The 26684-nt window shown below is 40.1% G+C and overlaps 1 protein-coding gene and 1 long non-coding RNA gene across 2 annotated transcripts; one reads left to right on the plus strand and one right to left on the minus strand.

The window, feature by feature from the left end:
• Positions 1-434: 434 nt before the first annotated feature.
• Positions 435-22559, minus strand: LOC117521542 (tRNA selenocysteine 1-associated protein 1-like). Its single transcript, XM_034182864.1, is given in 10 exon segments — positions 435-725; positions 3981-4026; positions 6123-6456; positions 12456-12494; positions 12496-12570; positions 13013-13141; positions 13763-13815; positions 15274-15373; positions 17116-17213; positions 22401-22559. Coding segments are annotated over 10 exon segments (1047 nt in total). The 5' UTR covers positions 22437-22559; the 3' UTR covers positions 435-588.
• Positions 10811-24175, plus strand: LOC117521543. The gene is made up of 3 exons (XR_004563965.1): positions 10811-11694; positions 23200-23205; positions 24166-24175. It is a non-coding gene; the product is annotated as an uncharacterized LOC117521543 (long non-coding RNA).
• Positions 24176-26684: the final 2509 nt, after the last annotated feature.

Consider the following 26684-nt stretch of genomic DNA (forward strand, 5'->3'; position numbering starts at 1 on the left):
AATCTCTATTTTTTTAAAAAACGGGATGAAAAAAGAGGTATTTAATCAAACTGTCCAATAAAAACAAACTATTGATACAAACTATAAATATAAAGGACAAATGGCACATGACAAAGCAGTATTTGAACATTTGTCTTAAATAGGGTCAAAGTAAACAAAAGAACATCACAGTAATTAAGGACACAATGTTATGATGCTGGTGTGACTGTCAGTTTTGGGACACGTTTGATTCCCAGCAGCAAACAAACAAGCTGAAAATGTGAGATCATTAACTTTGAATTGCTAGAGATTCAAGCAGCCAATGAACAACACAGAACATCAGCACCGTGTCTACAAACTCGTCTGTCCAGAGGAACAGTATGGACCAAATATTAACTTAGTGTACAACTTTATGTTATGGTAAAATCAACTCAGTGAGTATTATGAGCAGATTCTTTTTTATAAATGAACCATCAGCCTTTAATGGGATAACCACTGACGTGCTGCTTTTTAAGGTATTACTGTGATGCGGACATGCTTATGTATAAAATTGGCCCCCCCCCCAAAAAAAAAATTAAGGATTACACAGAAGAAGAAATAATCAGGTCATCAAGAAAATGAAGGGATGGAGGAGGTGATCGAGTCGAGCGGCTCCCAGTGACAGCTCATCAAGGCGTCATAGAGCTCCTCACTGCGCTTGCATGAGTCTTTGTTCCACGCCTCCACGTCACACTCTGGGATCGGCTCTGGAAACAAACACACACGTCACGTTTACATACACATACACACAACTAGGCTGAAACGATTAGTAGAGTAACTTGTATAATTCGATTACAAAAAATGTTCGAGGCAAATTCTGTTGCCTCGCTCTGTTTAACATTGTAGTACATAGCCAGGCCTGTGTGTGGTGCTGTAAATCCCCCCCCCCCAAAGAAACAGAAGACTACAGGATGCGCAAAAGCTGCGTAAGAGCTAATCAATGTAGCACCTAAAACTATAGCTTTCCAACGCAACACACAGAGTAAAATTAAGCTTTTTAAGAGAAAGAGGGTCCACTCTGATCATCTGAAACAGCTTACTGCACATTTAAAGTGAAGCAGTGTGTTTGCTTTTTAAAAACACATGGTTTAATCCGCTGGCTGCTCTCCGCTCTACGTGGGAAGTGACTATTGACCCGGCGGCCGGGTACCCACAGTCAAAGTTAGCTATTCGCCCGTCAGCCGCCTGCTGTTTCTCTCTGCCCGGTGTGAGGGGCTCTCAGCACTCCCCTCACACTGGCTGAGTCACAGCTCCATCCCCGGCCACAGTCTGTGAAAGAAGATCCTCTCAGCAGAAGTCCTCTTTCTTCTGTGTTTGGCTCATAGTCGCACTGAGTGTTTCACTTTTTAATTTTCGCTTTTTTGGGCAACACACAACGCTTCATGGTAACAAACATAGTAACTTAAATTTAGAAAAAAAAGATACAGTGACTGCAAGGCTTGCATGTTCAACCTCCAGCTGAAATGCATCTGCTGAATTGCAGAGAAAGAAAAAAAAAAATTCACGCAGGGACCCAGTCCACCAACCTTTAAAAAACAAGAAAAAATAAAAAACCTGCATCCCATCACCATTTCAGCAAAATGTCAAGACTTTGGCCCAACCATGATGGGGCGAATAGACTATTTGTGCCTTATTCAGCCAACGACTGGGCGAATAGACATTTTGACATGGCTTTGCATCCTCGGCCGCCAGGCGAATAGACTCGGCCCTCTACGTGCACTTTAAGTCAAGTTTTCATGAACAGGGTACAGAGCGGATTTATCAGTGTGGCTTATGTGGAAAAGCTGCACTCCAGCCCAGTTTTTCACAGGCTGTGCTCACGTTCACGTGCAGCCTGACTGACTGAGGATTTCACTGACCGCCTGCACTTATGGTCCGATGTCAGGGGGAGTGCTGAGCTCCGGACACCGGGAAAGATCCAAAACGTGTAAAGATGTGAAAAATAATAATTACTCAGGAAAACAGAAAGGGATACAATAAATTTGACAATCTGCGTGATGGCGTAGTGACATTGCTTAGGGATAGCCCTGGACTGCTGCTGTTTAAAAACGGAAAAGTACTTTTTATCCAATTATTTGATTAATCGCCAGAATAACTAACTCGATTACTAAAATAATCAATAGCTGCAGCCGTACACACAGCAGGGGTGGCAGCAAAGTGCTTAATGCGCTTGGTTTCAGTGCAGAAGGTTCCGGGTTCAAATCCCACCCCTGCCACATTTCTCCATGTAATGTGGAGTTGCGTCAGGAAGGGCATCCGGCGTAAAACCTGTGCCAATTCAACATGCAGATCCAACTTGGATTTGCTGTGGCGACCCCGAGTGCAAAAACAAGGGAGCAGCTGAAGGGACTCACTGCAGCCCTACACACAACTGGACAGCGATTACCTCCATCCATATCTCTGTGCGTTTGGCAGCATGATCAGGTGAAAACTGGAGTAAATATTTTGCTCAGAATGATGCAACTTCACTGAGTACTTATCTGGTTTGTTTAAACAAAAAACACCAAATGTGTTGTTGCAGGCCTGCCCTGGGTCACCAAATTCAGCAAAGAATCTCATTTCATGGTTCCACTGGATTCTAAATGACATCAATAAAAGCTGAAAGTGAGGTCCATAAATATTTGGGCACGTGTGGGTTTTCTTTAAGCCATCTACCAAAGCATCTTGAGGCCAACGTGCACACAGAGCTTCAGCTTGTCTGCTCATTCAGCTCCATACATCCCAATTTTTGGTCTCTTAAAGCTAGAGAACCCAGCACAAAAGCAGTAGAATCTAGTAACCCTCTGGGCTAAAATTCATGCTTTTATTTACACTAACATACTATTGTAGACAAGCAAAAATAAAGCCTGCCTTTCTGTCTTACATGTAACATTTTCATGACTGCAGCAAACTCTGTAGAGCTCTCTCGATTCCTCATGACATTTTCTAGCTTGAAGTATTTCATCTATGAATCATGACCACTGAGCTACAACAGCAAGATGAGAGTAATAAAAACTCCTTTCTGACTACCGCTGAGAGAGGGCTCGTCTCAATCACATCCCTTTGCTCCACTCCTGTTTTTAAGTGGCTGATATATCTTTAAGTGGCTGATATATTTTTAAGTGGCTGGTATATTTTTGCTACTGCAGCCGGTGTCGCCAAACATCACAGTCACGCTTGTTACAGATTTGACTGAAAGTAATATTACCCAGTGTTTTTTTTTTGGGGGGGGGGGGGGGGGGGGGGGGGGAATTGGGGGCACTGACAAATTTATATTACTATTGCCATCTACCACATCATGGTGTACGTACATGCATCTTACCTGAAAAGTTTTAACAATTACAGCAGTTTTTGTATACACAAAATATTTTCCTGTATATTTGACTTCTCATGGAATGAAATAAGTGACGAGAAACAAAACTGCAAGAATGAGCATAAGCCAAAAAGTAAAGTGAACAAGTGACAAGAGTGCAACATGAGTGCAGACCTGTGACTGCTGCCAGAAATTATCTGTGCGACTGAAATGTTTGTGACGTGTGAGCAGCAAACCCCTGAATACATAAATGTATGCATGCATAGTTTCATCAAAATCTGGTGTAGCAGTTAGCAAACTAACTTTATCAGTAAATTATGCAAGCATACATAGCAAAGCTAGCGACATTTTTGTTTTATTTTAAATCCGTGCACATCAAAGTTTCTGCTTTCTTGAACAATAAACATGGGGTTTTGGAAGCTGTTGGAAATGTAGCTCAACGGCAGGTTTGGGTCTCATAAAATTAACAATTTAACTGCATCTTTTAATATTTTGGCTAGAAAAATAAAGCAGACTCTTCTGATATTGAGCATCTTTCTCTTCTCATAGAAAAAAATAAGCTGAAATAAATCAAACTCAGTTTTACACAATTTCAGAGTCTGAAGATCCAGTTAAACAAGTACTTGTAAAACTCCATATGACAACCATGGATGGAAATTTAAAAAGTCACCTTCTGCATTATGCTCCTCAATATCCTCAGTTTCCTCCTGGTTTCCCTGAGGAGACAACAAACCACAAATTATTTCTCAAATACCACAAATCATTGTATAGCAGGTGAAAAGCAGTGGGACAGTGATAATGACAGTCTATCATCCTTCTAAGTAACAATAGCAAGTGGGCTCAGGAAATGTTTAGCGTCGTTTCCACCAAGTGGACTGAGTCATCCAGATTTAGGAATGGGCACTAAAATAACCGACCCGTACCGTACCACCTTTTCAATACCCTGTGGCTGGGGTCAGAAAATTATGGACCAGTTACAAAAGGGAGGTGCTAACCTGCTGCTGTGCATGGATTGGCTCAACAGCTAAAGTGAAAGCTGCAGTCGTCATACAAACAGCTCAGACTGTTTCAAATATTAAAACTATTCACACACTGAACAAATATAAAGCCTTAATCTTACCCGTTACACTGTTTCAGTCTGATTCATCAGCCTGACAAAAGCTTATCCAAATAAAACGTCCTTATACTTGAGAGAAAATACTTTAGTTCCTTATTGCAGCTGAAGAAACGCAGCATTTTTTAAAGAAGTTCCTCTGTGTTTGTCTGCTCCCGGTCTGTTTCTCAGCCTGAACCAGAAAACGCCGGCGATTTGTCTCACAACAACAAAATTAACTTATTTTAAAAGAAAGAGTCACAGCGCCTCATTCGTTCACATCAGCATTTATCATAGACATGTCATCTCTTCAGCATTCTGCACACGATAAAAATAAATCCCACAATCCACAAACACAAAAATGAAATGAGAGCACTGCACTCAGAGGGCAAACCTTTACCAACAGTAGTTTGCAATTTCACAGATTTTTACCTCTGAAAAAAATTTCCAAGGTCGAAGTCCTGTTAGAAGTGGCTTTTCACAAGTTAAATTAGATGGGATCAAATGTCAGGAGTATGCATATACTTCATGCACTTGAATCAAAGTTTTCTGTGGTATTGTCAGGTTTTGTTTCGTTTTTTCCCCTTCAACTTTTCAGGTTCTGAATTATTTTTCAGATAATTTTCAAAGAACATTGGTTATCTTTGCTATGCAATTTGTCGTTGCTTTTTGGCACTTGGTTTCCGACTGATAACTGGAAGACAGACAAACGGGCATAAAATTGGAACCTCCATCCAATTTTGGTGGTGTAGGTAAATCCATAACAGAAAAATGAGAGGGAGTGAGGCACTTCTGATTGAGATATAATGCAAAATGTACACCAAATGGGCTTTTCAATAGTAAATTCAAATGTCCAGAAAATCTACAACCTGGATCAGATTCTTATAGTGAGTGCCAGTCTGCACCTCACTTTCAAATATGAGAGTGATTGGGGCACGTTTGATTAATTATACATTAAATGGGGTTTTCAATGTTAAATTTAAATGGCCACAACTTCTGTAATCTCGATCAAACTTCGTCAGTCAATAAAGGACACAATCAAATATGAAAGAAATCTTTTTTGACAGTTATGAATTTCTGAAAATTTGTTCAATGTTAAAGGATAGTGATTTTTCCAAGATTTTTCCTGACTTTGATCTTGAAAATTGAATCAGTTCTTGCCTATCATGATATGAATAGTCTATAAATAGTCACAATGATATATGGAAAATTGTGGGTTCCAAGCTGTTCACAAACAAACGGGAAAAACACAAGTTCCACCACCTTCACTGGTGGAGGTAATTCAATTAAAAAAGGTAAATTACTCTGTTTGGAGGGGGCGAGGCCGCGCGACAGTGCACGTGCTCTCGATGACGTGCACATCAATATCGACATGCTGTGCCTTCCAAACAAAAGCATACCGCTGGCAGTGGTAACGCAAGCCAAGCTAGACTTAATTGTTCCGACCCGTACCATACCGCCGCTGACCACTCAGTGGAATCGAGGCTTTTGTGAAGTTTTGCAGGAACAACACAGCAGCTAACTGAAGGATGTTAATGTGTTTGTCATTTACTGCGGTTTAATTTAACAAAGTTAAGAGAAGACAAAGCTGATCATGTGTTTTCTGCAGTTTGATGAAACGCTGCATTTTGAAGATTACACACACACACACACACACACACACACACGTTTGGTGTGTTTCTTTAAGAGTGTCGGTGGGAGACTCTGAACACAACTTACCTCCACGGCTCCTGACATGTCAGTGGACATGGGTGGCATTCCCACGGGAGGGGGCGGTCCCATCATATGTCCTGGTGGGGGGTATCCATAGGGCCCATAGTTGTAGTTGTAGTTGTACCCACTATTGTAGCCACTGTTATAGCTGCTGTTATAACCGCTGTTATAGCCGGTGTTGTAGCCGCTGTACTGATCATAGCCCCCCCACTGTGAGTAATATCCCCCTTGACCCCCACCGCTATGGCTACCATAGTAACTGGTCTGCGTCTGATTGTAGTTATTGTTGTTGTTGTTGTAACTCTGGCCCTGGCCCGCACTGTAGCTGGTCATCTTCTGGCTGTAACACAACAAAAGCCAATTTATTTGAAGAAATTTATTTAAAACAATTACAAAAAATAAAAGTTATGAAAGCTGGGGTGAAAGAAAATGCAAAAATATGTAGTTTGTCCTAGTAAAATGGAACAGCTAAACAAATTGTCACCTACCAACCATCAAGAATTCTGGCTTTCAGACCTGTTAGTTTTTCTTTAAGAAGTATTCTACACTCTCTACCTGCATTAACTGCACCTGTTTGAACTCATTACCTGTATAAGACACCTGTCCACAAACTCAATCAATCACAATCCAACCTATCCACCATGGCCAAGACCAAAGAGCTGTATAAGGACACCAGGCACAAAACTGCAGACCTGCACAAGGATGGGATGGACTACAGGCCAATAAGCAAGCAGCTTGGTGAGAAGGCAACAACTGTTGGCGTAATTATTAGAAAATGGAAGTAACACAAGATGACTCAATCTTTTCCTCTTCCTGACCTGAAGAGAGCTGAGACTACAGTCACAAAGATTACACCGTCATTTGAAGTTCGCCAATGACCATCTGGATGATCCAGAGGAGGGATGGGAGAAGGTCATGTGCTGTGTGTGATGCAGACACATGACAAACAGCTATATATCATGTAGAATTAAATATGGGATCCCTGTCAGGAATTTGAAGGTGCAGGTCCTACAAGTGATTAAAAAGTAGACATGTTTGAAACTGATGTCAAAATAACAGTTGGACTCTCTGCAAGTGCGACATAGCACCAGTGCTACACATTTTACTTCAGCAAAGTCAGCTTGTGTGAACACTGAATGTGTCAAAAAGCATCAGTTACTAGCAACATAGCGGAAAGGTAATTGTTTACATAACCCAGTTTTCAATGTTAACTTGTTCTATTTCCTAAAATATAATAAACAATATCAAGTGTGTGTCATTAAGATAAAAAAAAAAACAAAAAAACAATATGCTTAAGCCACTGCACACCTTGGAAACAAATGGAGCGCTATAAGCTTTGGCTGGAAGACATAGGCAAGGCCCAGTACGTGAGCATTCAAATTGTCCACCAATTGTCTTGAAGTCTGTAAAAGGATTAAATACCTTGGTAATTTTACCGATCAAATTAATGATGAAGCTGCCTGCTCAGGCAAATACCACTGTTTAGTCTCTGTTCAACTCAAGTGACAGTGGTTCAGTTTAAAGCACACTGCACACGGCCCATCTGTGGTTAAAAACAACACACACACACAAACACACACAGGTTGCAAGTTGATGCCATGAGAATCCTTCTTCGAGTCCACAGATGGGGGAGTGCCGGTCAGATATTTGTCACTTGAGGAGCGTGCACTTTCAAATAATCTAATGTTTAAGTTTATGGACTGCTTGGATACAGTAGTGTTCAGAATAATAGTAGAGCTATGTGACTAAAAAGATTAATCCAGGTTTTGAGTATATTTCTTATTGTTAAATGGTAAATGGACTGCATTTATATAGTGCTTTTCCATCTGCATCAGATGCACAAAGCGCTTTACAATTATGCCTCACATTCACCCCAATGTCAGGGTGCTGCCATACATGGCGCTCACTACACACCGGGAGCAATAGGGGATTAAAGGCCTTGCCCAAGGGCCCTTAGTGATTTTCCAGTCAGGCGGGGATTTGAACCCATGATCTTCTGGACTCAAGCCCAATACCTTAACCACTAGACCATCACCTCCCCCACTATTGTTACATGGGAAGCAAGGTACCAGTAGATTCAGTAGATTCTCACAAATCCAACAAGACCAAGCATTCATGATATGCACATCGTAAGGATATGAAATTTGGCTATTAGTAAAAAAAAGTAGAAAAGGGGGTGTTCACAATAATAGTAGCATCTGCTGTTGATACTACAAACTCAAAACTATGTTCAAACTGTTTTTTTTTTTTTTTTTTTTTAACCAATCCTGTGAATCACTAAACTAGTATTTAGTTGTATAACCACAGTTTTCCATGATTTCTTCACATATGCGAGGCATTAATTTTGTTGGTTTGGAACCAAGATTTTGCTCATTTACTAGTGTGCTTGGGGTCATTGTCTTGTTGAAACACCCATTTCAAGGGCATGTCCTCTTCAGCATAAGGCAACATGACCTCTTCAAGTATTTTGACATATCCAAACTGATCCAGTTGATGTGTTCTTTGGCAAATTGTAACCTCTTCTGCACATCTTTTATTTAACAGAGGGACTTTGCTGGGGATTCTTGCAAATAAATTAGCTTCACACAGGCGTCTTCTAACTGTTACAGCACTTACAGGTAACTCCAGACTGTCTTTGATCATCCTAGAGATGATCAATGGGTGAGCCTTTGCCATTCTGGTTATTCTTCTATCCATTTTGATGGTTGTTTTCTGTTTTCGTCCACACATCTCTGGATTTTTTGTCCATTTTAAAGCTTTGAAGATCATTGTAGATGAACAGCCTATAATTTTTTGCACCTGCGCATAAGTTTTCCCCTCTCCAATCAACTTTTAATCAAACTACGCCGTTCTTCTGAACAATGTCTTGAACGTCCCATTTTCCGCAGGCTTTCAAAGAGAAAAACATGTTCAACAGGTGCTGGCTTCATCCTTACATAGGGGACACCTGATTCACACCTGTTTGTTCCACAAAGCTGAGGAACTCACTGACTGAATGACACACTACTATTATTGTGACTGCCCCCTTTTCAACTTTTTTTTTTACTAATAGCCCAATTTCATAGCCTTACGAGTGTGCATATCATGAATGCTTGGTCTTGTTGGATTTGTGAGAATCTACTGAATCTACTGGTACCTTGTTTCCCATGTAACAATAAGAAATATATTCAAAACCTGGATTATTCTTTTTAGTCACACAGCACTACTATTATTCTGAACACTACTGTAAGTCTGAAAATAGGGTCACTGTTGCACTTTCAAATCCCACTGTGACACTTTCAAATCCCACTGTGAGCTGTCCACACCAGTAGTCCAGGCTCAGATTGTACTGGTTGAAACGTATGTCTTTACACTGATTTATTTTTTAAGTTTTTCATATTCTGTTTTATCTGTCCTGTTTCATATGTATATTTACTGACCTCGAGTCTACCAATAAAAGCTTCAATTCAGAAAAGAAAAGAACACACACTCCTCCACAGAGCATCTTCTGCTGGTGATTTGTACCCCAGCATTCAGTTAACTTAGCGGTGGCTCTATCTGTTTGATAGACAAATCAAGAGACATTTACTGAAGCATGTCTTATGTTCCGATACTGTATTTTGAAATTAAAACAACTACCTGTGTTCCAGACTTTCAAATTTTAAAGCTGGGAGTAGAGCAAATACTGGTGCATTTCTGTAGCCAATTGTTTAAGGTAGCGATATGAAAATGAGAAAACCAGCTACTGCAGGAAAAAAAAAAAAAAACCTACAACTGTCATGGGATAATATAGTAGGCTCCTTCCGTCTTGTGAGACGATGGTGACAAAAAACCAAAAACCCTACAACGGTCACGGGATAATAAATTGCACAAATCAATACCCTGTACAGTATGGTGGGCAGTCCTTACACGGTCATGGTAACAGTTGATCATGCTCAAATTTGACCTCTTCTGAGAGCCAATCATTTTGGATGTTCAATTCAAATATGGTGACAGTTCGATAAATTTTGTTTAAGCTAAGTGAGTGTAACGGATGCAGAGTCTGATGGCGTGCATTTCTATGACCAGCAAGGGATTAAAAATGATCATTTAAAACATTTTAAGCATTATTTTTTCACAGTCAATAAATTTATAGCTTGTCAAAATTGTGGAAATTCTTTCATCTTCCATTCTATCTGGATATTAATAGCTCAAAATTAAAGCTGAAAGTCTCCACTTGTCCTGTTTGATTTCAACAGTGCTCCGCAGAGGTTTTATTTTTAGCTCATGATCTAGGCCATGTAACAGTCGTTAGGACAAATACATCAGCATATCGAAAGTCAATTTCACAGCGTGCAAACTACAGGTGCTTTAAAAAGCGTTATTCTATTACAGCTTAACTTTTTTCTTTTTTTAAACAAAAACATATTAACCTGATAGCAGCATGGAGAAGGTGTTATGTAAGAACTGCTGTTACACAACATGTAACAGTAACTCACTATATGCAGACAGAGATTATTTGAAGGCTGTTTTCTTCAAAAATGTTCCAAAGCCAGCCACTACCAGAGAAAAGTGTGAATAACCGGTGACCATTACACGAGCATAATCGCAAATGTTGCCAGATAGAACATAATACAGGCATGTTCAAAAGCAGCGTAAAATAATAAATAATATATATATATATATATATATATATATATATATATATATATATATATAATTTTGCTTCTTCTTTGATCAGGTCCGCTCTGTTCACAGTATTTTGAACTTCCTTTCTGTGTTGACTTTGTATGTTCTCTGTGTGCCTGCCAAAGTTCACTCTGGCTGTTCAGGTTCCTCCCAGTATCACAACATGCAGGTTCTTTGTCCTTGTAGATCTGAAGTGGTGTCAGGAAGAGCATCCAATCTAAAACTTGTGCCAAATCAATATTACAATCATAAAAATGGGAGTTCCAAAGTGAAGATGGATGACCTGCTTTGGCAACCCCAAACAAACTGGAGGAGTCGAATGGAAAAAAAAAAAAAAAAAAATCCAGCCATCACTTCAGCTGTACATTTGGATCTCAACCTCTTATAAGTTGTGTTCCTTATGCATCATTTTCTTTTAAAGTTTTCATGTTAAAGATTGGCATCAATGGAATAAATGTTAGTCATAGTGCTTTGACATCTATACACAACGGTGGTCACATCGATGTGAATGTTAATAATGTTAATAATGTGGAACACTATTCAATTCTCTGTACTGCATACAGGAAAAACAAATCGACCTAAAATGCATTGCATGTCAACCTCTGGATTTTTTTTTGTTTCACTTTGTCATACCTGGCTAATGTGCTTATTTTTAAAACTTTTTTAGCATTTGTTTACTGTTACTTTCACATGCATTAGTTCAAAGTCTGTTGTACTGGAGGTGTGCAAAAAAAAAATTCTTGCAATAAGTAGTATTTAACAAATAAAATTAATTTATAATTTAAAATCCTTCAAAATTATCTTGTTTATTTCCAACATACAAACACAAACAAGCCAATAAACTGAACAATGGTGGTGGTAAAATGAGAAACCTACGACCACCAACAGGCTCCTCAAGTCTGGCAGGGACCAGCTCTGTTTGTGCCTGCATGTGCTCCAAACCAGCAAAGAGCACCCCGGAGTCTCCTTGACGATCGAGAGCTGTGCCACAGCGTTTCCCAGGTGACTGGGAGCTGTGCCATGGAGTTTCTTCCAGGATCCTCCCGGGTGATCAAGAGCTGTGCCACAGTGTTTCTTCCCGTCTAATGCCAACAAAGTTCACTCCTCCTAATCCGTAACTGTTCCAAAAGATATATTTTGGTTCACTAGCAGCAATTCTAGCTGCATTTAACTGTTCTGCATCGAACATAAGCGCACGTTCTTGGTCGTCCTTACTGCGCAGCAGCTTTTTCCTTTTGCAGCCTTTAGGGAACTATAACCGAGTAATGTTCTTCATGCACAGATATTTTAGGCCATTTTTCTTCTTTGCATCATGTGACCAGCAGAGGGAACCCTCACAGAAGTAAACCATAATGCTAACTCGTGAAAAAAATAACCATAATCTGTCTTCTTAAACACAAAAATAAACAAACAGCACGCTTTGATACATTAGTGCTAGCTTTCTTGTTTCACACTGCAGATTACAAAGGAGTCAGAGACAGAAATGTGGTTGCCGGCAAACCTCACAAAATTCAGGAATAAACAATAAGTGCGCTCCTACGTAACTACCTATATGCGGTGGGAGAAATGAGATGGCAATTGATGTCACTGTCCAATTACCTATAGACCTAGCTACAGCAGGTGCACAGTGTAAAGTAGTGACAGGCAGCATTTATTTGTAGATGTACAGATGCTCCCTTGTTTGTGTTTTACCTTTTTGCAACAGCGACGCTGAGCCTCAATGGTTTCCTCCAGCATTGTACCCTGGCACTCCTCGATCGCTTTCTTCTGCTCGTTCTCCTCCCCAAATTTCACAAAGCCGTAGCCTCTGTGATTGAAACAAGAGTTACACCTCCTCTCCCTTCCACAACACACTCCATACTTGGCAATAAATAGCCACTTGCAATATAAGCTGAATATAATGGGTATTATTATGGTAGAACTGAAACTTGTTGTTTTACTTTTAACATGAGGTAGCATCACTTGAATTGTGAGTTGCTCTTGCTTAGCCTATATGGGGAAAACAATAGTTTTAGCATAAAATGGCAAGAAAACATTTCTTCAGCCTTTTTCGAAAATAGATGTAGATGCACTGGTGGTCAACGTCCATAGTACTGCTAAACACTTCAATGAAATTCAGTATGTTATTGTGTTTTGCTTACAGTAATGCTCCAAACATTTGTACATACAAATGAAATGAAAATGCAGCACAGTTTAAAACACCAGCTTATATAAAATACTTTCTCATTAACCTCTATGAGCTACTATACCTGGAGTAGCCATATTGGTCTGTGACTACTTTGGCTCCCTTGCAGGAAGTGTATTTCTTAAAAACTTGGTGCAGCTGGAAATCATCAACTTCAGAGGCCAAGTCACCAACAAACACTGAGAACTCTGGTCTGAGGGAAGCAGAACAAGAAGGCAACTCCTTTAAGCAACTTCAGAGTAAACGTGACATCCTGAGTAATTTTGTACTTCCATTCATTTTCTATTCAGTTTGATGAAGCTGAGAGTATATGGTCAATGTGGGAACACATGCTAGTTTCAGAAACAGTAGCATTTGATCCCACATCCATCCACATCCCTCATCCTTGCACCTGCACAAAGCATGGGCAGGAAGTTCCACTTGTGGGGAATTAATTGACTAAATGACATGATAATCTGAGGAGTTAGGCACCACTTTGGCATTAGGCACCACTTTGTTGAAGGCAATGGTATTAGTTTTACTGTCAACTAAAGGCATTTTCTTAAATAAATAAGTGAAATAAAGATATAGTCTTCAGAAAGTATTTTTTCCAAAACTACATCTTAATTAGAGCTATCTTACGTTTGAGCCAATACAGTCATATCCCCACCAATTAGGGAGATCCCAATTAAGTGTTTGTTTGTTTTTTTGCCTTCAACAAAGAGACACCATGCTGATAATGTACTATAAATCTTCACTAAAATTTGGTAGCTATTTTAAATAATAATTGTCACTTTCATTAAATAGAGAAGAATGTAAATCATGTCTTACTTACCCTGCTTCTGGCCGTTTGCCATAGGTGGCAAAGTTTAGCTTAAACTTCCGGGGCTACAGAGAGAGAGAAAATACACATGCTAAGCAAAGCTCACACCAAAAACAATATGTGTAGTATATCACTGATATTGCTGGAAATAGAGCACAGAGTTATTATGGTTGTTAACTGAGTTTACATACCTCCACCACCCAGAACAGTCTTTAGCCCATTCCTCAGTTAGTTCCTACCAGAGTCTCTATTCTCCAGCTTCAAACAAAGTACATTCATGTACAAGGAGCCTCTCAACCACCTTCAGCAGCAGGTACAGGTCAGTGGATGGGGAGCCCGGTAGCTTGGCCAGCTCATAGGCCAAACATTGTAACTACAGCTATAGCTCACAACAACAGACGCCACTCAGGACTAACAATAATTTCAGGTTGGCAGAAAGATTTTGATTTCATGTCACCAGACCCTGTATTTGTCATGTTGCTACAGCAGTGTTACTAAATACAGAATGTATTTTCACCTATTAGTGTCTATTACTATTTTTTAGCTGTGCCTTGTAAAACTCAGGTGTGCACATTAACACTGGCCTGGTGAATGACTTTCTCCTGTGTTTGAGTAAAGCAATTGGGGGGGGGGGGGGGGGTACTATAACACTGAGGCCAATGTGAATTTTAAACGCACTGAACAGACAGTGAGTTTGGAAATATTAATCTTTTGAATATTTGTCAGTGCAATGGGTGACATGTCAACTTCTACGAATACTGCAATTTACACATACACTTGGATCAGTCCACCACTTGAGGCAATGACACAGCTACAGATGTCCAGGCTTGAAGACGTGTGACACATAGGCATCAGACCTGCTCACATTCACATTTACAGCAAAGTTGAATGCTTGGCAATTTTGAAGTTGAACAAATTATCTGAAAATGGTTGAATGTCTTTTAAACCCACATAAACTAAACCCAAAAACACCAACAAAAGGAAGTGCAAAAAAGCATATTGGCAAAAACAATACAAGTTAAACTGTACATATCCTGTTTACGTGCTTGTGTTCACAGCATTCTACAAGATGTTTTGAATATTTTCCAACCACCAGATAAATGGTAACTAGCAAATCTGAAGGAAGGCCGGAAAATGTAACTAGCCTCCTGGGCCAGAGAACAAAAACTCAATGTCTACCCCTGAAAACCATGTTTTAAATGGTAGTTGAAAGCAAATCATAAAGCAAAATAACATTGCACACACTACTCCACTACTCCATTAACAGAGGTATCAGGTATATGATATTGTTCTGATTTATAAACATGCTATAGCATTACTGTCAAAAAATAAATGAGGACCAAGACTATTTGAGCTCCACCATCCACATTCAAGTCAACAAAATAGGCGTCACTTATTAAAAAGAAAAGTATATACACAAAAAGGAAGGTGGTATTCAACGGTTACCATATTTGTAGAAAAACAATTATGTTACAGTGTTTGCAATATGAGCAAATGTTTTGCAGTAACACCAGAGAACTGACCGGGTTTGATCCAGGAACCAGTTTTCCATTGAGTTTTTGGACACAGCGGTCAACACTTGCTTCATCAGCCAGCTCCACAAAGCAGTAACCTGCTGAGCCACTGGAGACGCAGACAGAAATATTACAATAGAAAGAAAAGACAACCAAAGTAAATCCTGATTTAATATATATATATATATATATATATATATATATATATATATATGTCTGAAATTTTCAGTTTAGGTGCATGTCCACTGTGAGAGACAATCTAAAAAAAATAAAAAAAATTCCACAAATCACAATGTATGATTTTTAATAATTTATTTGTATGTTACTGCTGCAAATAAGTATTTCAACACCTGTGAAAATCAATGTTAATGTTTGGTACAGTAGCCTTTGTTTGCAATTACAGAGGTCAAACATTTCCTGTCGTTCTTGACCAAGTTTTCACACACTGCAGCATACAGATACATACAGCATACACATACTCCTCCATACAGATCTTCTCCAAATCTTTCAGGTTTGGAGTTTCAGCTCCCTCCAAAGATTTTCTATTGAGTTCAGGTCTGGAGACTGGCCAGGCCACTCCAGGACCTTGAAATGCTTCTTACGGAGCCCCTCCTTAGCTGCCCTGGCTGTGTGTTTGGGGTCATTGTCATGCTGTAAGATCCAGCCATGACCCATCTTCAATGCTCTTACTGAGGGAAGGAGGTTGTTTGCCAAAATCTTGCAATACATGACCCCATCCATCCTCCCTTCAATACGGTGCAGTCGTCGTGTCCCCTTTGCAAAAGAGCACCCCCAGAGTATGATGTTTCCACCCTCATGCTTCACAGTTGGGATGGTTTTCTTGGGGTTGTTCTCATCCTCTAAACATGGTAAGTGGAGCTGATTCCAAAAAGCTCTATTCTGGTCTCATCTGACAACATGACCTTCTCCCATGCCTCCTCTGGATCATCAAGATGGTCACTGGTGAACTTCAAACGGGCCTGGACATGTGCTGGCTTGAGCAGGGGGACCTTGCTGCCCTGCAGGGTTTCAAGCCATGACAGCATCATGTGTTACTAATGTAATCTTTGTGACTGTGGTCCCAGCTGTCTTCAGGTCATTGACCAGGTCCTCCTGTGTAGTTCTGAGCTTTCTCAGAATCATCCTTACCCCACAAAGTGAGATCTTGCATGGAATCCCAGACCGAGGGAGATTGACAGTCATCTTGTGTTTCTTCCACTTTCTAATAAATAATCATAACAGTTGTTGTCTTCTACCAAGCTGCTTGCCTGTTGTCCTGTAGTCCATGCCAGCCTTGTGCAGGTCTACAGTTTTGTCCCTGGTGTCCTTTGACAGCTCTTTGGTCTTGGCTATGGTGGACAGGTTTGAGTGTGATTGATTGTGTGAACAGGTGTCTTTTATACAGGTAACAAGTTCAAACAGGTGCAATTATTACAGGTAAAGAGTGCAGAATAAGAGGGCTTCTTAAAGAAAAATTAACAGGTCTGTGTGAGCCAGAATTCTTGCTGGTTGGTAGGGGATCAAATACTTATTTGCAGCAGTAACATACAAATAAATTATTAAAAAAAAATCATACATTGTGATTTCAGGATTTTTTTTGTTTTTAGATTATGTCTCTCACAGCACCTAAGATGAAAATTTCAGACCCCTCCATGATTTCTAAGTGGGAGAACAACCGCAGGATGTTCAAATACTTATTTTCCTCACTGTATATATATATATATATATATATATATATATAAAATAAGAACACCTGGACATTTCAAATGTGATTTTGTGTTTGTGTATGTTAAATTCTAGGGTGCCTACATTTTAGACACACTATTCTTAGTGTTTCTGAATATTTCTTACCCTGTTATCCTGTGAGTGATGATTTTGACTCCAAATGGTGATTCTCCCATAGCGGTAAAGGCTTGTTTAATGAAGGCCTCATCCATATATGGGTCCAACTGAACACACAGAGCCAAATAAATTGCATTACATTTGAAGCTTCAACAATTGATCAGTTATTCAATTAATCATCAACTACTTTGGTAATCAATAATCCTTGCATGTCCAAATTCTGTGACCTGTCATCTTGGGCTTTGTGAAAAGTTTATACACTCAACAAAAATATAAACGCAACACTTTTGGTTTTGCTCCCATTTTGTATGAGATGAACTCAAAGATCTAAAACTTTTTCCACATACACAATATCACCATTTCCCTCAAATATTGTTCACAAACCAGTCTAAATCTGTGATAGTGAGCACTTCTCCTTTGCTGAGATAATCCATCCCACCTCAGAGGTGTGCCATATCAAGATGCTGATTAGACACCATGATTAGTGCACAGGTGTGCCTTAGACTGCCCACAATAAAAGGCCACTCTGAAAGGTGCAGTTTTATCACACAGCACAATGCCACAGATGTTGCAAGATTTGAGGGAGCGTGCAGTTGGCATGCTGACAGCAGGAATGTCAATCAGAGCTGTTGCTCGTGTATTGAATGTTCATGTCTCTACCATAAGCCGTCTCCAAAGTCGTTTCAGAGAATTTGGCAGTACATCCAACCAGCCTCACAACCGCAGACCACGTGTAACCACACCAGCCCAGGACCTCCACATCCAGCATGTTCACCTCCAAGATCGTCTGAGACCAGCCACTCGGACAGCTGCTGAAACAATCGGTTTGCATAACCAAAGAATTTCTGCACAAACTGTCAGAAACGTCTCAGGGAAGCTCATCTGCATGCTCGTCGTCCTCATCGGGGTCTCGACCTGACTCCAGTTCGTCGTCGTAACCGACCTGAGTGGGCAAATGCTCACATTCGTTGGCGTTTGGCACGTTGGAGAGGTGTTCTCTTCACAGATGATGCGAAGGAGATGTGTTGCACTGCATGAGGCAAATGGTGGTCACACCAGATACTGACTGGTATCCCCCCCCAATAAAACAAAACTGCACCTTTCAGAGTGGCCTTTTATTGTGGGCAGTCTAAGGCACACCTGTGCACTAATCATGGTGTCTAATCAGCATCTTGGTATGGCACACCTGTGAGGTGGGATGGATTATCTCAGCAAAGGAGAAGTGCTCACTATCACAGATTTCAACTGGTTTGTGAACAATATTTGAGGGAAATGGTGATATTGTGTATGTGGAAAAAGTTTTAGATCTTTGAGTTCATCTCATACAAAATGGGAGCAAAACCAAAAGTGTTGCGTTTATATTTTTGTTGAGTATATTTTTCACCATTTTCTGGCATTTTTTGGACCAAGAACCAATGCATTGCTCAGTAAAATAATCAACATTGATCATTAACAATCATTAGTCGTAGCCTTGTGAAATATGTTTTGTTTTTCATTTCTGTCTTTTTCTGCTCTGCGTCACTTCAGCAGATCTGACATGAATCTCTGTGTTTATCTGGCACAGGTTTTATGTAGGTGATAGAAAATCAATGACAAAAATAATTGTTAGTTGCAGTTTAAACCCTATGTTTTATTTTGTTTTGTTTTTTTACATGGTGCAGAAATATCTGCATGTAGTGACAATTCCAACACACAATTCAATATGATAGGGCCCGAGTAGGACAACGTCCTAAAAGGACCCTATTGTAATTGCGCTGTTTATTATTATTATTTATTATTATTGCCACTTTTCAAGCCCCAATTTCGGCCTTTTCCCATGCTCAAAAACTCACCAAACTTTGCAAAGTCGTCCAGCCGGATCTGAAATTTGATATTTTGGAGGTCTTGCACATGGTCGCACCGAAATGGCGAAATGGCACCTCCTAGAAATTTTCAAAAAACCCTCCGCACTGTTTTTTTTTTTTTTTTTTTTTTGTAGCCTCACAAAATTCGGTACACATATTTACCATGCTGGGATGCACAAAAAAGTCTGTAAATGTCATGGTGAAATGTCAACAAGAAGTCAACCATTTAGATTTTAAGTTTCGATTTTGAGGTAATTTTTTGCGTTTTTGGCCATTTCCACAACTTAACATTTAAACGAACTCGTCCTAGGAATTTCATCCAATCGTCTTTAAATTTGGTCATCATCATCATGACCCCATGCTGATCAAAAGTTATAAAAAGAATTTCTGTAGGTCTAGGCTGCTAGGGTTCGTCAAAGTCTGGCGAGTGTTTCGGAGCACGCCGTTTCACTTCGAATAGCTGTCACGCCCACATACTTCATATAGATCCTTCAAATTTCCTGGACATGATGAGGGCTCCGCCCTGAATGTCTGCATATATTAACTTCCTACCTAATGCATAGCGCCCCCCGGTAGTAACAGGAAATGTCCTATTTTTACTTTAACAGGTACTGATGTCACATAGTTAACCCCATCAACTTCATTCCACTTCTAAAACATGCAGAACAAGTTAGTGAACATAGGCAATGATCACCGTGTTGTTACGAGTAATGGCGTCCGTGTGGCGGCGTGCCGAATATCGAACCTTTGTCATGAAATTACGTTATTCCTTTTGACAGCTTTAATTTTGTCATATATCATGAAAACTGATACACAGGTCGAGCACGACAACCTCTTACAATTCCTAGGGGCGTCGCCCATGGGCGGGGCAAAATGCCTCAATAGCGCCCCCTTGCAACCTTCAGAAACCCCTCCCCATAGGGTTTTTTTTTTTTTTTTTGGAGTAGGGAGATGAAAATTGGTACACGTGACTTGCATAGATGTACAAAAAAGTCTCCTGCACCATTGGTCTCCTCCAAACAGGAAGTCAGCCATTTTGAATTTTTGTGTAAATTTGGTGTGATTTCCACATGTTGTATGTGAACAAATTCCTCCTAGGAATTTTGTCCAATGCACTTCAAATTTCTTTCAGATCATCCACAGACAATACTGATCAAAAGTTATTGAAAGCTTTTCTCTATGTCAAAGGGTGTGGCCGCTATGGTGCTGCCATTTTGAACCTTCACCATGGAACATCAAGTCATGACAACTCCTTCATGCTTTGCCTAATTAACTTGAAACTTCACATGTGATGAGGGTTGGCCCCTGAACACACCTGGCCCCTCTCTTTGTGCTCTGAGCACCCCCTAGTGGATGAACCATCAACATGTCATAACTCTCATGCATTTCTGATTTGCTTGAAACTTGAACTGTGTGTTTAGGGTCCGCCCCTATATACACCTGCCCACATCTAGTCACAAGGTAACGTGCTGGCCTGGGTAGGCGGTCGCATGGCACGAGGGCCCGTATATGACTGCTTGCAGTCCTAGTTTGAATTGAAATGGCATACAGCATCATAATGATAGAAGAAAGGTTTTTTGGGGGGCTTTGTTTTCATAACAAGAAATTCCTGCACCTCATCCAATCATAAGCTCTGACACGGTGTACTGTTGAACCGGACAATAGCTAAAGCAGGAGTAGAAGGTTCACATCTGGAGCACACAGATTCAGAACAGCCACAGGTTCATAGTAACATGTAGTGACTTACTGTTCCTTATGCATTAAGACAAAGCTTGAAAATTGATCTTAACAGTAGTAAAACATGACGCAGTTCTTCATCTCAATGATGCTTTCAAGACTTTAAAACATTTTGAGAACTCATATTTTGGGGGTATCACTTATATTTCAGACTTCCAGATCTGAAAATAAAGATGCCATAAAAGAAATTTCATTTCAGTTTTACCTTTTGGCACCATAATAATTTCAAGCATAACAGCAAAAAACTGGAGGTTTAAATGACAGGGACAATATAAAAATGAGTTTGTTCATTATATAATTACATCACTGTTCTCACTTACACCAATATTCCACAGAGCGTCATTTCATCCCAAATAGCAAATCGGGGCGTGGTTTGAAGCATCATAGTAATTCCTTGATCCATCTTTTGTCAATCTTGAACAAACTTGGTATACACAGTAGTTACGGTCATCATCTGCAACAGTTTTGAAATGGGGTAAAATTTCAAACTGTTCAGAAATTTCATCACGATTTGGCAAATCGGCATCATTACGCGGCCACTTCCGAGTGTTCGTAGGCTTAACAGCTTCAATCATGTTCTATCATCTTTGAACAGGGTATTAGTGAATACAGCTTGATACTTGTTTGATTGTGCTCCAACGGGGTAAAACGTTGAAGCAAAAGTAGCATTTGTTGCAGTTCTGGCTGAGAATGCAGCAGGGTGCAGCTTTACTTTTGTTTTTTAGCAGTTTGCCAGGTTTGAACTTTATAAGACAGCCTGATAGGAGGCATGCAGAAGTAAGCCATTTCATCCCGTTTTTGAACTTTTTCTGGAACGTGGGGGATCGTTAATAGAATGGTGTCCTGTGGAATAGGGGTGTTACGTAGAAAGAAATCTGTGATGAATGTTTAACTTTAAAGAAACATTCTGCAATCTAAATTACAATCCTTGATGCCACTTGTTTCTTATTTTATGATTCTTCAGAAAAAGGACATTATTTCTTCCATGCCTTAGTTGACCTTTCATGTTATCACAACAGTAATTTATATGATTTGATACAGGCTTCACAATCTGATTATCATGAGTCACGATGCATTGTTACATCCCTTGGGCATTAGTAACTGGACAAACTAAATAGAACATAAATCACTTTCACAGCCAGTTTTCTTTTAACATATGAGGACAGAAACATGAGCATTTCCAAGTCTCTAAATGTGTCTTAAACTTCAATTACATTAGTCTTTAAGATATACAAACAGTATGGTTCAGTATGATAAATGTTTGGAGGAAGCAATTCTCAAAACCTGAGGGAAGCCACCAAGACAAAAATGACAACTTTGAAGGAATAATATCGCTGAATCTGATTTATTTATTTATTTTACTCCCTCACAAAGCTTTAACATTCCGGTGTTTATTTATTGTGTTTGTTAGTTAACCCTGAGACGTATGAGTCCTAGTGTTCAACGCCCTGACGAGTAATAAGAACACTGAGCTAGCGTTAACTAGCACTAGCTACGTCACGTCTTAGCTAACAGGTTTACGTTATCTTAAAGACTGTTAATGGGCAACTACGAATCGTGCGATATCGCTAAGAGCAGTTATTTTAGAGATTTATGCCACATTTAATGGTGTAGAAGACACTTAATAATAGTTACTGTGGTATCAGGTCAGAGTCACGGAGCTAAATAACCTAGCCGCTAGCAAACGGTACACAAGGAAAACATCACACTTACATCACCCATCCACAAACTTGTCTGTCTGTTAAACATTTTGACTGAGAAAATCGAAATGTAACGTGAAGCCTTTTATACAAAAGCAAATTTATTTGCTGTTAAAAGTCTTCCGACGATCGCATAAAACAAGTCAACTCGGCGTTCCACTTCCGCCTCAAAGTTAACACATCCGGTAAGTGACGCGCGCGCATATTATTATCATCATCATCATTAGTAGTATTATTAGTATTAGTATTATTAGCATTACTTAGAACGAAGCCGTAGCGACTTTGACAACGTCGCACAGGGCTCGTGGCCCTCTGGCAAATTTCCATTTAATAAAAGTGCAAGTTATAAAATTGTGTTCTTAATATCAACAGAGGAAGTATGCCATTCTGATGGCACATTATAAGACATTATTTCATGTGCCAGCCAATGTCCTCGAACATTATACATTGCACGGTAAACTAAAATAGAAAGACGTCAAAAGAAGCTAATTTTGTATTCAAAAACATACAATTACATGAAATTTAAACTTGCCATTATATTAAATCAGTGGATTAAATATTGAAATGCACTGTTAAATAAAAAAGAGTGCATTTTTATTAAGTGCTTTACAATGACGTCTCAAATTGACTTCCCCAACCAATGAGAGTCTTGTCCAAGAGCACAGATAGGTATGAGCAGGATTCGAACTCAAGTCTACATATCAACAGACCAGCTCCTTATGAGCTACCCACTCTGAAACTGGTATTGTATCAAGTTGAATAAAGTCACAGTGTCGTTGGAGTGGTGCAAAGCTTCTCCTCACTTTCCTCAGAGATGTGTTCTGGATCATACACTGCTCAATAGTAGCATGGGTGTTGGGTAGGGTAGTGGAAACGAGTGGCTTTACTGTCTTCTTTTGGCTAGGAAATGTTTGCTGACTTTGATTTTGTAGATAATGCTGTGATGTTCGCAGAACTAGTGTATATCCTGATTGCAAACTCAGCTTCTCAAATGCTACAATCATCCTGGGTCAAGCTCCGGGCTTTCAATTACTTTCTGGACTGCGCCATCAGAAATCTATTTGTACGAGGTCTGTTAGAAAAGTATCCGACCTTTTTATTTTTTTCAAAACCTGATGGATTTGAATCACGTGTGCTTGCATGAGCAAACCTTGAACCTTCGTGCGCATGCGTGATTTTTTTCACGCCTGTCGGTTGCGTCATTTGCTTGTAAGCAGCCTTTGTGTGAGGATGGGTGTAGTCTCTCATCGTTTTTTTTCTTTGCAAGGAAAAGGCGGAACGACTGGAGGAGTGCAACTGCATCAAATTTTGACAGAAACTGCGCAATAGCCAGGTGGAAACCATTCGGATTATTCAGAGGGCTTTCGGTGAGGACCCTCTGGGCATCACACAGATTAAGGAGCAGTACAACCGGTTTAAAGACGTCCACACAACGGTGGAGGGCGCGCTGCGCTCCGGTCGGCATCAACATGCTGAAATGAACGGATCATTCTAAAGTGAACGCTGTGGTGATGTGGGACCATCGTGTGATTATCCGAGAAATTGCAGAAGAGGTGGACATCAGCACTTTTTTGGCACATTCCACTGTCAAAGATTTTGCCATGAAAAGAGTTGCAGCGAAATTCATCGGCACAAAGCTGATGGCGCAGCAACAGCGCCTCCGTGATGAAGTCTCACAGGACATGCCCTGACATGTCCAGCTTGTCCACAATTTCTCGGATAATCACACGACTGAAAAGCCACCGAAAGCCGTCTGAATCTTCCGAATGGTTGACGAGCTGGGCATGTCACAACATGTCCTGTGACGCTTCAACACGGTGGTGCTTTTGTTCCGCCATCAGCTTCGTGCTGATGAATTTCGCCGCCACTCTTTTCATGGCAAAATCTTCTGTCACAGTGGAATGTGCAGAAAAAGTGCTGATGTCCACCTCTTCCACAATTTCTCAGATAATCACACGACGGTCCCACATCACCACAGCGTTCACTTTGGAAATGATCTGGTCGTTTCAGCATGTTGATGGCCGACCGGAGCGCGGCGCGCTCTCCACCATTGTGTGACCATCTTTAAACCGGTTGTACCGCTCCTTAATCTGTGTGATGCCCAGAGGATCGTCACCGAAAGCCGTCTGAATAATCCGCATGGTTTCCACCTGGCTGTTGCCCAGTTTGTGGCAAAATTTGATGCAGTCGCGCTGCTCCAGTCGTTCCGCCATTTCCTTGCAAAGAAAAAACGACGACAGACTACACCCATCCTCACACAAAGGCTGCTTACCAGCAAATGACGCAACCGACAGGCGTGAAAAAAATCACGTATGCACACGAAGGTTCAAGGTTGGCTCATGCAAGCACACGTGATTCAAATCCATCAGGTTTTTGAAAAAATAAAAAGGTCGGATACTTTTCTAACAGACCTCGTATGTGATGAAAGTGTCAAACTTCATTTATCTCAGCAGTGATTTTCGTCTCTGGTTCCTCAGTCTTTGAGATCAGGAGACATCTGGGGAAAGCTTATAAGGTCATGAGGTACTTTAAATTGACAGAGGTATCTGGTGATGCCACTATCTTTCCAGGATAATGCAAGCCCAAGACTTTAGGGTCTATAGATGTTTCCCCTCTTACTGTATGGTTGTGAGACTTCTAACCAATAACCTAAGATGATGACTGGATATCTTTTGCTGAGAGGTCCTTAGATGCTACTGGAATGAGTTTGTGTCAAACAAGAGTTTACTTCGGCAGAGTACGATGGGGAGTATTTCTTGCAATGTGAAGGAACATCAGCCATGATATTTTGTCCATGTATTTTACCTGGCAACATCAGATAGATGTTTACGTTTGAGAAGAGGAGATGGACCAGTTGTCTGTCTGAGTGACTGCCGTCCAAGACCCAAGTTGGCTCCATGGTCTGGTGGATGTGGTGATGCAGGGCACCGATCTGCGCATGCTCCCAGACCTGAGCTGTGTTCCACCAAATGTCCTTCAATGGATTACTTTAACTTAAATACCACATTTAGTGCTAAATTTCAAAACTGTCAAGGTTTTTGTTATTTTGGATATCAACAAAAGTCTGGAAGCATGTGGTGGTGTTATGACACCACAGAACCGTCTTGGGTCGTGGATGACAACCACCCAGGCAGACACCTGTCCTATCATCTCCTCTCGAAAGTAACCCTCCATCTGCTGCAAACAGGTGAAATGGGGGCATCCCTTTGGTTTTCTTCAGCCACTGGGATCTTCCATACCCAGGTACCTGCCTGCTGGATCATGCAGAGAAACATGTCACATGGTCAAAATGTTGAAGCTGATGCTCCTCATCAGAGTCTCCCCAAGTAACTACTTCTTCAACACAAAACATTTTTTACATCTCAACCACAGAATGTTAGAGTTTAAAGCAAATGAGCTTAAAGTGCATACTTCTAGCTTTTATTAAGTGCTGACAAAGAAATTTTACCACTGGCCTAAATTTTACTTGTGATAGAATGGCGTTGACATGCACAGACATAATAGTGGCACATTGAGGATGTTTAGCATGAGACCACAACCACATTCAACTATAAAAGTTAGATAAGCACAGTTTTATCCCGAGTGGCTCCTTTAATCAAGCTGCTTATGATACACAGTACGTGCTGAGGATTAAAAAAAAAACCCTGACGGTGCCATAGTTAGTACAGTATGTCCGAGTGTACAGATGCATCTCAAAAAAATTTGAATATCATGGAAAAGTTCAATATTTTTTTGTCAGGTATTTCAGTTTTTTTTTTTTTTTTTAATACATATTCTAGTTTCAGTACAAAGAAACTAAAATGTTTGTCTTTTTCATTTTATTTTGATAATTACAGCCTCCTGCTTCAAAAAATAGAAAATGCATATCTCAAAATATTAGAATATTTCAACCGATCAGTTTTTTAAAAAAAGGATGTATTAGGATAGTGACTTGAAATAGTCTAATATTCTGAGATATGCCTTTTCTATGTTGCCTAGCAGGAGGCTAAATGATCAAAATTTAAAAAGTGAGAAACATTTTGGTTTATATGCATTGAAACTAGAACATGTAACATTTTCACTCTCTGATATACCCAAGTAAAAAATATTGAACTTTTTCCACAATATCCTAATTTATTGAGATGCACCTGTGACAACATGAATAATCAATTTCAATTCATTTTTTCATTTATATAGCACCAAATCACAACAAAGTTGCCTCAAGGTGCCTCACACAAGTAAGGTCTAACCTTACCAACCCCCCAGAGCAAACACACAGGCGACAGTGGTACGGAAAAATTCCCTCTGATGATTTTAG

Source organism: Thalassophryne amazonica, chromosome 12 (genome assembly GCF_902500255.1).
Source record: "Thalassophryne amazonica chromosome 12, fThaAma1.1, whole genome shotgun sequence".
Taxonomy (NCBI): domain Eukaryota; kingdom Metazoa; phylum Chordata; class Actinopteri; order Batrachoidiformes; family Batrachoididae; genus Thalassophryne; species Thalassophryne amazonica.